The sequence below is a fragment of the Idiotropiscis lumnitzeri genome, chromosome 12, assembly GCF_059441095.1.
Source record: "Idiotropiscis lumnitzeri isolate Australia: NSW breed Sydney's pygmy pipehorse chromosome 12, RoL_Ilum_1.0, whole genome shotgun sequence".
Lineage (NCBI taxonomy): Eukaryota > Metazoa > Chordata > Actinopteri > Syngnathiformes > Syngnathidae > Idiotropiscis > Idiotropiscis lumnitzeri.
In genome coordinates, this window is record NC_142402.1 from 641,976 (window position 1) to 655,000 (window position 13,025).

At 41.6% G+C, this 13,025-nt stretch overlaps 1 protein-coding gene across 9 annotated transcripts in view; it reads left to right on the forward strand.

Moving 5' to 3' along the window:
• Positions 1–13,025, forward strand: part of LOC148325136 (uncharacterized) — a 31,490-nt gene that overhangs the window by 4,039 nt on the left and 14,426 nt on the right. For 2 of the 9 annotated variants that reach the window (XM_088311334.1, XM_088311333.1), the window contains exons 1-6: positions 13–547; positions 932–1,051; positions 1,141–1,316; positions 1,457–1,528; positions 6,598–11,994; positions 12,074–12,242. In XM_088311334.1, the coding sequence (XP_088167460.1) occupies positions 12,196–12,242 (47 nt within the window). In that variant the 5' untranslated portion in view covers positions 13–547; positions 932–1,051; positions 1,141–1,316; ... (1 more) ...; positions 6,598–11,994; positions 12,074–12,195. Of the gene's footprint in view, positions 1–4; positions 548–931; positions 1,052–1,140; positions 1,317–1,456; positions 1,529–6,597; positions 11,995–12,073; positions 12,243–13,025 lie in introns of those variants that run through there. The other 7 variants (XM_088311331.1, XM_088311332.1, XM_088311330.1 and 4 more) reach the window with 6 other exon arrangements.

The window sequence follows — 13,025 nt, forward strand, 5'->3', positions numbered from 1 at the left end:
CCTGATGATGTGTATAGTTAAACTGACCTTTACACTGTGATTTGTGATTCTCTGCCTGCTAGAGTTACTGATGATTAGTTATTGATGTTTTCTGTCTTCTGCTGATTAGTTTAGTCTAAAACAGACCACTATTGTTAATTAATCTCCTGTATTCTGGTGATTTAGTTTAGGCTAAACAGACCTTCATTGTATTCTAATTTCTTGTGATTCTTGAGTCAAACTAATAAAAGCCGAGCCGGTGAGAAGAGGAGGGGAGAGAGGAGAGTTGCATGGGGCGGCCGCGAGCTCTGCTCGCGGCTGCGAGCAGGCGAGCGGCTGCTCGCGGCCTCTCTTGTCCCACTCTTTTCCCCCGCCGGCGGTGAAAATGAACAGCGGTGTCTGGTTCCTCCTGGCCATTCAGCTAGCGTTTTATTTCGGCCGTTACATTTAGTAAATTATGTCAGTAAGCCCTCCCAAAATGGGCATTTAAACCTGACACCGACAGATAGTGATTTCGCTGGAAGTTTGCAGCATTTTTTCCTACCTCTGCATTGTGCGGTGAAAAGCGGTGAGTACTTAATGTTTTCATTTTCATTTGAGTCTTATTTGGCGTATTCATTGTCTCAAAATACTTTGGGTGTGTGTTTCAGTTGCCTACATTTCTCACGCAGTTTATGGATACCATACTCGTTTGATATCGCCAGTAAATGTTCTCTTTGTAGTAATTCTGAGTTTCATTGTTGGTGATTTTACTTAATTAGAAAGAAAACAAAAACAATGATCCAGTAAAAATGACCGAATATAGCCACTTAAAGTTAGTACTTCCAAACCTTATACTGATATGGCCTGACTGAGTATGCAGTTATGTATGTGCTCCTGAATGTTTCCTACTTTGCTTGTTAATTCATGTCAACTGTATCAGAAGGAAAATTGTTTGCAACTGTCATTGTAGTTATGGAGGAGAAGTGGGACAAAGTTTACAATCTTCTTCTTGCTGGAACATACCCACCTGGGTATGATAAAAGCAAGAAGCAAAACCTAAGAAGGTATGCCTCAAAATTCACTCTAAAAGGTCAGTATTTTCATTGTAACCAATCCCACGTGTAGCTCAGATCATTAGCAATTTAAAGTTATTAAGATTCTTATTTTTTCCTGATATAGACGGTGAACTCTTCTTTTGCTTCAGGAGAGCAATTAAAACTCAAGAGGAGTCCAGGAGGCTCTTCGAAGAGTTTCACTCTTCTCCTATTGGAGGGCACACTGGCACCCTTAAAACACGCAGTGCCTTATGTTGCCGATTTTATTGGCACGGCATGACTGTCGACATTGAGAAATGGGTATGTGGTACTATACCTTTCTGATTTGTTTGAGCAACATTTGAACATGCATAAACACAGATTTACTGCAATATAGATTTTGTCTATGTGTATAGATTTTCGTGTTTGTATATCTGTCTTTGCTATGAATCTTTCCGAAGATCCAGGAATGTGACAAGTGCCAAAAAGTTGGCAAACCTCTCACTGTTGCGCTCCCACTGCAGTGTATTAAGGTGAGTTGCAATCGTGTTAAACAATAGTGTCAATGGAAACATTTCCAAAAATTATTTGTGGATGTATGTATATGTAACCACCACAATTGAACTAAGCAGCGTCACACTCAAGCTAAGTAAAATAAATCTGAATTTGTTTGTGTGTACCAATTATTCCTAAGTATTCAACTCAAGACTAATCTATCTTGGGTTGCAGGGAGATTGGCGGCAGCAACTCTACTTAGAGCAATAATAAACCTCCAATAGAAACAAGACACACTTAGAACAATTAACAGGAATATGTGAACAGTTGTATTTATATATCCCAAACTCCCCAATATTCAGAACATTCAATCTCTCTTTAAACATATATTTGTGTTAGTTTGTGTCAAAATTGGTGTCAGATCTGACCCACAAAAAAAATGTCTGAGATCTCAGAAAAAACAAAAAAAAAGGAAAAAAAGATTTGTCCAAAAAAAAATCCTCTTGACGGTCCTACCACCCTCCAGGGAAATAGGTGGCCACGGGAATCCAACGTCACTCGCCGGCGTCCTAGGAAGTATCCAATCCACTGCCGGTGCAGTTCAAGCTTTAGACGATTCTTTTAGTCCCAGAAAAAACAGCCTGCACGAAACGTGCAGAGCAATCATTCAATGTGGCCCCAAAAACAACAGTGCAACAATCGTCCAGTGAAAAAAAATTAAATAGAATAAAAGAAAATACGTGTATCTAACACACATGGAGTCCTTCGTGAGCCTGTTAGCTTATCTCACTAGGTAGTACACTTGCTAGGAAGGCATGTGCGAGTAAAATAGTTTACAATGCTTTAATTTCTTCAGTTATATCTCACCATTAGCTAATAGCAATCTCAACGTTCACAAACCTTCATCCTGACTGTTTTTTTCAGTTAAACATCATGAGATACATTGACACAGGAATGTTAATTAGGCACATTCGACAAAAAACTCACCAGGATCGATAGCCTCAAAATAAATCGAATTTCCTTGGCAAGAAAACACCACAGGATTTGAACTCCATTCGCTCACAGTTCACACAAAAAAGTTCAACGGACCAGTATGGTCTATTCAGAGCCTTTCTCCTTCAACTCGCATGAAACAAAATGCTAGAAAGTTCTCTACGTCTCTCGTACGAGATGAGACGTCATCTCAACGCTGCGGTGCGTTCTAGGTCCGTAGGAAATAGTAACAGCGCTAAGAAAAAATCACATTAACAGAAAATAAGAATAGGAATAAAAAAAGGCTGAGCCAAACATGGGTTACATTCTCCCCCTCTAAACGGCATGAGTCTCTTCATGCAACGTTTTACAGCTTGGGCATTGTGGAGGTTGTAGCACAGCTCTCGAGAACGCAACGCTTAAAGCCTGAAAAAAAGAACTAATAGCCAAGTTCAGTGGCTCTCCCAGTTCATCATAGGTAAACTTTTTAGGTTGACGTCTTTCTCTTTCGGAGCGTCGCAAGCCTATTGACTTAACCGCCGCATCATCTGTTTTGACAGTGTCAGTACTGGGTTTACAGTCTGAGGGAATAACTGTGTCAGTCAGGGTAGGAGTCAAGTCAGGTTCAGGGATCTCAATAAGGTGGTCGGAAGACCTATCTGTAGATGGCAACTCAACACTACTCAACCCAGGAACTTCATGTTGTGAGGTCATGATGGACTTATCAAGGTCAAGTGTTGGTTTCTCTGGCACTGCAACATCAGAAGATGACACTGAGGGTTGGACATGCTTAGGAGGTTGGAATTTAACAGGAAACTGCTCAGTTTGGGTATAAGGGCCCTTCGTGATTATCTGCCGCTCCCGTGAGTCAATACAAAATATCTCTTCATCACTCGTTTCATCCTTGTCACTGTACTCTCCTTCACTTCCAACATCAGTCTCCATCATCTTATTTGTCTTGCTCCTTGTCTTCACTTTCCTTGAATTGTCTCCTGGAGAATTGGATTCATTCTGATCCTCCACAGGTAAGAACCCACAAGGCAAAAGAAGATCCCTGTGTAAAGTGCGCTGAGGACCCTCTCCAGTCTCTGGTTTAACAACATAAACAGGACTGTCCTTGATGCGTTTTACAACAGTGTGAATGGTTTGCTCCCAACGATTTGCCAGTTTGTGCTTTCCTCTGACATTAACATTCTTTACTAGGACCCTATCACCAACAAAGAGTTCAGCAGCTCTTATTTTGTTGTCAAAACGTGTCTTATTCTTCTCACCCATCTTCTTTGAGTGTTTGGAAGCAAGAGCGTAGCTTTCTTGGAGGTTTGCACGAAGAGTTTTGACATAATCTGAATAGGACTTTGGACTAGATTTGCCAGGGTATGTACCAAGGATAAGATCAATAGGCAACCTGGGCTGTCTGCCGAACATTAGTTCGTATGGGGAATACCCTGTCGTGTCATTTCTGGTACAGTTGTAGGCATGCGTTAAGGGCTTGACGAAGTCTCGCCAATGGAACTTGTCCTTCTCCTCCAATGTGCCTAACATAGCTAGCAACGTCCTATTGTAGCGTTCTACCGGGTTTCCCCGGGGATGATACGGAGTGGTACGGATCTTCCTCGCCCCAACCAAAGCACAAAGCTCCTTGACTATTTTAGACTCAAAGTCTCTCCCTTGATCACTTAGCAGACGGCAAGGAAACCCATAGGGAATGATCAAGTTATCCCAAAGCGTTTTCGCTATCGTTTTAGCTTTCTGGTCTCTTGTAGGTACTGCTATGGCAAATTTTGTAAAATGATCTGTCAATACTAACACATTCCTTGTGTCTCGACTATCTGGCTCAATGGACAGATAATCCACACAAACTAATTCAAGTGGGTAAGTCGTGTGAATGTTTTCCAGCGGGGCGGCTCTTTGGGGAAGACCCTTCCTCATGACACATCGAGGGCATTTCCTGCACTTATCTTCAATGGACTTGGCCATTCTTGGCCAATAGAACCTAGCTCGAGCAAGATGTAAGGCACGGTCAAATCCCAGGTGACCAATCTCATCATGTACACCTTTCAAAGCTCTTTCACGATACTGATGAGGTAGTACTAACTGGTAGACTAGAGAATCTTGGTCTTTACACTTCCTGTATAACACTCCATTTCTGAGTTCAAGTTTGTTCCATTGGTTTAGCATGACCTTAACATCAGCGGATTCGTACTTTGTTTCATTGAGTCCAGGTTTCGCACCTCCTTCCAACAAGGTTATGACACGTGCAATAGGGGGGTCCATCCTTTGTGCTGTGTGCCAATCAGCATCTGTCATTAAGGGCAAGATATTTTCACCATATGCTTCAGGGACTGCTGTAAGGTCAATAGCGAGAGACTCGACAACAACAAAAGGTTCTGATGGAATTGAAACAGAATGGCGCTGGCACAAAGCAGTGAAAGTTTCATGATCCATTTGATTTGATGAATCAATGAGTCGCATTTTCATGTCATTAATACGAGCTCTCTCTTTGCAAAAAGCCTCATCTTCATAAGGTGGTTCTTGTGGCCGCCGAGACAACCCATCGGCGTCTTTGTTCGCTTGACCAGCCCTGTACTTGATGGTAAAGTGATAAGTGGACAAGGCAGCCAACCACCTGTGTCCAGCAGCATCCAACTTGGCACTTGTTAAGACGTATGTTAGAGGATTATTATCAGTCAGGACAACAAAAGAAGAACCATACAAGTAATCGTTAAATTTGTCACACACAGCCCACTTGAGGGCCAAGAATTCAAGCTTGTGTGTGGGACTCCTGGCTGGCTCGCCACAATTTGTGTAACCACCACAATTGAACTAAGCAGCGTCACACTCAAGCTAAGTAAAATAAATCTGAATTTGTTTGTGTGTACCAATTATTCGTAAGTATTCAACTCAAGACTCATCTATCTTGGGTTGCAGGGAGATTGGCGGCAGCAACTCTACTTAGAGCAATAATAGAATAGAATAGAATAGAATAGAATAGAAATCCCTTTATTGTCATTGTACTCAAGTGTGCAACGAGATTAGAGGGCTCCCCTCTCCAGTGCAATACAACAATAATAAACCTCCAATAGAAACAAGACACACTTAGAACAATTAACAGGAATATGTGAACAGTTGTATTTATATATCCCAAACTCCCCAATATTCAGAACATTCAATCTCTCTTTAAACATATATTTGTGTTAGTTTGTGTCAAAATTGGTGTCAGATCTGACCCACAAAAAAAATGTCTGAGATCTCAGAAAAAACAAAAAAAAAGGAAAAAAAGATTTGTCCAAAAAAAAAATCCTCTTGACGGTCCTACCACCCTCCAGGGAAATAGGTGGCCACGGGAATCCAACGTCACTCGCCGGCGTCCTAGGAAGTATCCAATCCACTGCCGGTGCAGTTCAAGCTTTAGACGATTCTTTTAGTCCCAGAAAAAACAGCCTGCACGAAACGTGCAGAGCAATCATTCAATGTGGCCCCAAAAACAACAGTGCAACAATCGTCCAGTGAAAAAAAATTAAATAGAATAAAAGAAAATACGTGTATCTAACACACATGGAGTCCTTCGTGAGCCTGTTAGCTTATCTCACTAGGTAGTACACTTGCTAGGAAGGCATGTGCGAGTAAAATAGTTTACAATGCTTTAATTTCTTCAGTTATATCTCACCATTAGCTAATAGCAATCTCAACGTTCACAAACCTTCATCCTGACTGTTTTTTTCAGTTAAACATCATGAGATACATTGACACAGGAATGTTAATTAGGCACATTCGACAAAAAACTCACCAGGATCGATAGCCTCAAAATAAATCGAATTTCCTTGGCAAGAAAACACCACAGGATTTGAACTCCATTCGCTCACAGTTCACACAAAAAAGTTCAACGGACCAGTATGGTCTATTCAGAGCCTTTCTCCTTCAACTCGCATGAAACAAAATGCTAGAAAGTTCTCTACGTCTCTCGTACGAGATGAGACGTCATCTCAACGCTGCGGTGCGTTCTAGGTCCGTAGGAAATAGTAACAGCGCTAAGAAAAAATCACATTAACAGAAAATAAGAATAGGAATAAAAAAAGGCTGAGCCAAACATGGGTTACATATAGCTGTATATATGTATATTTATTTATTTTATCAGGTGTCTGGGAGCTCGTTAGCATCGATCTTACTGTACCACTTCCAAAGACTGCCAGTGGGTTCCAGTACATCCTGACTGCAACGGACTATTTTTCTAAATGGGTCGAGGCATACCCATTGGGAACGAAATCTGCTGCTGAAGTTGGTCACAGCAGGACAGAAGGCAAGCAACAAGCGTCCCTCTGCTTGTGACAGGACGTCACTTTCGGCGCGACATCTTTTCCTCCGCTTTTATCCACCGGGCGAGTAAACACAACTACGGTTTCGTGCACCACCACATGCAACACTTGCACCATTCTCATGGAAAGACTCTCCCTGCTAGAGGGACGTGTCCACCAGCTAGAGCAGAGTAATGTGGTAAGCGTAAACGTGGCGGACACGACTGTTAGCACAGGTTGTAGCCAACCTGCTAGTCTGGTTAGCATTGGCCGTAAACGGCTTGATAATCGCGATGAGCCTGTTAAGACACATAGCAGTTCCATTCCACCTCGGTCTCATGGCTCCCGCACCTTTAGTGATAGGTGACTCCATTACCCGCAACATTAAGCTTGAAATTCCAGCCACAGTAATGTGTATTCCTGGGGCCAGAGCACCCGACATAGAAGCTAATCTTATGGAGCTAGCGCGCAAGACACCTATACACCAGCGCAGTGCAAACAACGCTAGCTATTCAGATATAGTGATACACGTTGGCTCCAATGACACTAGGATGAAGCAATCAGAGATCACAAAGAAAAACATAGCAAGGACTTGTGATCTCACCAGAAAGATGAGTCAGCATCGAGTAATTGTCTCTGGCCCCTTGCCTGCGAGAGGCAATGATGAGAGGTTTAGTAGATTATTCTCGCTAAATAAGTGGCTGGCTCGTTTTTGTAGTGAGCAGGGACTGCAGTTTATAGATAACTGGCCTTCTTTCTGGGGCCGACCCGACCTGCTGAGGATGGACGGCCTTCACCCTAACTGGGAAGGCGCCATCACTCTTTCTAGAAACATAGATTATTGTTCGAGCCTTCCATGACTATTCATATTAGAGCAGGTCGGGCTGCAGGCGAATAGTGAGCCTGTAAGGAAGGGTATGGAGTCTGTAAGGCTAGAGCTAACTAGCGCTATGCTAGACTTAGACAACACACATAGCTTTTCTTCTAGATTTGAGCGCTACACACCATACGCTGTTACATCTCATACTGATATAATTTCTACTGAGGTGGCAATACATGATGGGTTTAAGCATTCCTCCTCGGTCGGTTTTATTGACGACGAGCCGTTCTCTCAAAATAATAGCACTTGAAAGCTGGTAAATAACGATCGGATTCCGACCGTCAGAATTTCTCGCCGCGTTTATAGTCGCTCGAGGTACAATCCGGGACCTAGGCAAGGCAATCTCCTTAATATTATGACCAGGAGTCCTGTTGCGCGGAATAACTTAGATAGACCTATTTTACTGAAACTCGGTTTTTTAAATATTAGATCGCTTTCATCGAAAGCCTTGTTAGTTAATGACCTTATTAGAGACCATAATCTTAACATGATTGGTCTTTGCGAGACCTGGTTAAAACCGAAACAGTTTTTAACGCTAAATGAGGCTTCGCCTCCAAACTTCGTGAGCTCGCATGTTGCGCGCCCTCAAAAGAAAGGCGGGGGTGTAGCCCTCATTTCCGAATCTAACCTAAAACTTAGTCCTCGTTTTAGCAATTCCTTTAAAACATTTGAAGTTCTCATTATGCGATCCTCAGCCGAGCTGCCGTTTTATCTTGCCGTTCTTTATCGTCTACCTGGCTCTTACTCCGGCTTTTTAGATGAATTTTCTGAATTCGTAGCTGATTTAGTAACTCATGCGGATAATATACTTATCATGGGCGACTTCAACATTCATATGAATCTCCCGTCGGAACCACTTACCGTGGCGTTTCGGACAATCATTGATATGTTTGGTTTCACGCAAATAATCAATGAAGCAACGCATATAAATGGCAACACGTTAGATTTGGTATTAACCCGAGGCTTAGCATCTTCAAAAATAATTGTATTACCATATACCAGTGCTATATCTTACCATTACTTTATCAAATTTGAAGTCTTGGCTCATTGTCATCGTTCTGACCATAATCAAAATTATAGCAGCCGCAACATTAGCTCCTCAACCATCGTTGCGCTCTCTGAGCTACTCCCTTTAGCAACTGCTTCGTTTCCTAATTATATTGGTACGATTGATGATCTCACAAACAACTTTAATGTCGCTTTGTTAAATGCGCTTGACTCCGTCGCGCCTTTAAAAACTAAAACTCGTCCAAAGAGGCTTACTCCGTGGTTTACAGAGGAAACGCGCATACTGAAACGATCTTGTAGGAAGCTTGAGCGCAAATGGCGTGCGACCAAACTTGAGGTCTTCCGTCAGGCATGGTGTGATAGTTTACTAATATACAAAGAAGCGCTTAATCTAGCCAAAACTAATTATTATTCTAGATTAATTGTTTTACATAAAAACAACCCTAAATATTTATTTGACACCGTAGCAATGCTAACGCAACAGCGACCAACCTCGGATAGCTCTTCCTATTCAGCTCACGATTTTATGCAATTTTTTACTCAGAAGATAGAATGTATTCGTGATGAGATTAAAGACACTGTTCTTAAAATTCTGTCGAATTCCGCGATAAATGGTGTTAATAGGGACATTTGGGCTGATAACTGTCCGATAACCTGATGTCAATTTAAAAAAATATCTCTTGAAAGCCTAACAAAATTGGTTAGTGCGGCAAAACCGACAACTTGTGTGCTCGATCCGCTTCCTGGCAAACTAATTAAAGAACTGTTTACGACCCTAGGACCGTCTGTTTTAAATATAATGAATCTATCTCTTACCACGGGTGTAGTACCAGCAGCTTTTAGGACCACCGTTATCCGACCGTTACTGAAGCAACCAAACCATGACCCAGAGAGTCTCAACAACTATAGGCCGGTTTCAAATCTTCCGTTTATTGAAAAAATTCTTGAAAAAGTCGTAGCGCAACAACTTAATGAATATATGACTGCTAATAATCAATTTGAACCTTTCCAATCGGGTTTTAGAGCCGACCACTCTACTGAGACGGCCCTTGCTAAAGTTACTAATGATCTTCTCATAGCTTTGGACGCCGACACCTCATCAATATTACTCTTACTCGATCTTAGTGCCGCTTTTGATACCGTTGATCATAACATATTATTAAAACGCCTTGAAACGTGTGTTGGCATTTCAGGTTCAGCGCTTTCTTGGTTTAATTCGTATCTGTCGGAGAGGACGCACCGTGTAATTCATGGCAATACGACTTCTGATCTTTGTAAGATCACATGTGTAGTTCCGCAGGGATCGGTACTTGGACCTCTATTGTTTAGCATCTATATGCTGGTGATATTATATGGAAATAACATTAGTTTTCACTGTTATGCTGATGATACGCAATTATACATGCCGTTGGATATAACGAATCCGCGCAACTGCTATAAATTAGAGGCATGCCTTGCCGAAATTAAACAATGGATGTCTTTCAATTTTTTGCGTCTTAACTCAGATAAAACCGAGATGCTCATCATTGGACCAGCGCGTCATCGGTACCTTTTCAAAGACACCACTCTGAATATCGATAAATGTAATATTACCCAAAAGGATTCAACAAAAAATCTCGGTGTTATATTTGACGCAACTATGTCATTTCAAATGCACATTAAAAATATTACTCGAACTGCGTTTTTTCGTCTGCGTAACATTGCTAAAATTCGCCCAATTCTATCAACGTGTGACGCGGAAATCTTAATCCATGCGTTTGTTACGTCTCGCCTCGACTATTGTAACGCTTTGCTCTCGGGTCTCCCCATGTCTAGTATTAAAAGTCTGCAGTTAGTTCAAAATGCAGCAGCCGGACTCTTAACTAAGACGAGAAAGTTTGATCATATTACCCCGATATTAGCCAATTTGCATTGGCTTCCGGTCCACTTGAGATGTGATTTTAAAGTTCTGCTACTTACTTTTAAAATATTGCACGGCTTAGCACCTTCCTATCTCGTTGACCTCGTGTTACCATATGTTCCGTCCTGAAACCTTCGCTCAAAAAATGCTGGTCTTTTAGTGATCCCGCGAGCCAAAAAGAAGTCCGCAGGTTCTATTGCGTTCTCTATTCGGGCACCAATGCTTTGGAATGCACTACCCTCAGATATTAGAGGCGCCACTTCAGTAGAAATGTTCAAAACACTATTAAAGACGCATTTATACTCTTGTGCATTTAGCTGAAATATTTGTTGGCTTGTTTACTGCCGCTTTTTTTTTTCTCTTTTGTTTTCTTTTCTGCCCCCTTTTCCCCCGGCTGGGGGATTAGGTGACTGTGACCCACTAGGAAGTTTAAGGCATTGACCAACTGGGTGATGGGGACATGCTTTGAAGATTACGGCACTGACGAACCGGGAAGGGACCTGCTCTGCCGAAGTTGTCTTCATGCAGCGCCTTTTCTCATTTCCTTATATTTCAGCACTTCATTGAACTACTTGTTGGCCTGTTTGCTATTTCTGTTCTTTCTTTTCTGTTCCCAATTCCCCGAATTAGGTGATGGCGATTCACTTGGAAGTGGCTGTTCTGAATTTACACCAACTGACTGGTACAAGATCGAAGACTCCTCTTCGGATATGCTGCCATGGATATTACGGCCCTGGATGAGGACCCACTCCACTGAAGTCATCTTCCTGCAGCACTTCATTCAATTGACTCTTACATTATCTTATCTATTATTGCATAGCATCATTGTATGTGTCAAATGTTGCCCAGTTGGCATCCATTGCAGCCTGGTCATCCTGGAAGGGGGATTCCCCCATCTGTGGTCCCTTCTCAAGGTTTCTCACTTTTCCCCTAATGAGGTTTTTTGAGTTTTTCCTTGCCCTCCTGGGGGTTAAGATCGGGGATGTCGATTGTGGCTATGTAAAGCCCTTTGAGACTGTCTGTAATAAAGGGCTATACAAATAAAATTGACTTGACTTGACTTGACTTGAATATTTGCAAAATAATATACAGACATGGGTGCCCTGCAAGAATCCTGTCAGACCAAGGAAGAGAGTTCGTCAATGAAGTAAGCCTATTAATGAAAAAAAAATGCTCATGTTTGGCAAATTATTTTAGGATCTGCTTCAGTGATCAAAAAGGAACACACCAACATTAAATGCTTATCCTTTGTGAGTGATTGTTGTATATACAGTTTGTCAACCAGGTTTGTGTTTCATGTGTGTATGAGTGATTTATTTACAAATTAGTTTCAATTGTCTTGAAGCTCAACACCAGGCTCTGTGAACTCCTGAAGGTAGAAAGGGTAGTCACAGCAGCATATCATCCGCAGACCAATGGTCTTGATGAAAAGACCAATGACAACATAAAAAGGTATGCTTTTCATTTCATATCGCAAATATCTGTGCCTTTCACAATTTCACATGTTTCATTTCACTATATCTGCTTTTAGAGCCCTGAGGAAATTGGTTAATGCGCAGCAGAATGACTGGGACTTATACTTGGATGCCACCCTGTTCTCGTTGTGATCCAAAGTACACACCACCACCAAATATTCACCATTTCACCTGATGTATGGGAGGGAAGCACGATTTCCAGCTGAAGTTCCTGCTGAATTGCCAGTGAGTCATTTGAGTCCTTTCTCAACTGTCGCAAAGATGTAATTATCAGTTACACATTTTTTTTTAAGTTAGCAGATACTGTCAGTGTTATATTTTTATAAAAGTTGTTGCTTTTGTTCTTTTCTATTCTGACATACACATAGCCCTAGTCTATTTTATTTTCACATACTTGCTTAAATTATTCATAGTATTAGACAATAAATGAAAGTCTCATGCTGTGCTTCAGATAATTCTCATTTTATGATTGTTAAAAAAATTACAGATTTCCACCATCATACTCCCAGAGGAAGGTTATTATGGTGAGCTCAATCATTCTCAAAAAGTTGCTCAAGAGGAAGTGAGGAAGTCTGTGGAGGAAAATGTAAAAAAGAGTCAAGAAAAGCAGATGGAAGCATATGCTAAAAGGGTCCACAAGAAATACAGAGATGTGCTGTACAAGGCTGGTGACGAAGTCCTTCTCCTAAATATGCAAAAGCGTGGGAGAAAAGGTGGAAGGCTACAGCCAGATTTCAATGGTCCCTATATTATCCAAAGCATATGTGGCAAACGCGTGACATTGCAGAATGCTGATGGGAAGATTTTAAAGACTCAGTACAACATTGTCCATATAAAACCATATAAAAGACCTGATGTGAAAGGCTATGCCTCAACACAAAGCCCAGTTCAAGATGAACCAACCAGAATCTCAGTAATTCAATTTGCGCCCCGAACTGTTCCCCCTAGTAGAGAGGTACAGTCACCGGTTAAAGTCCCATCTGAGAATCCGCCCTTTGCACAAGTCAG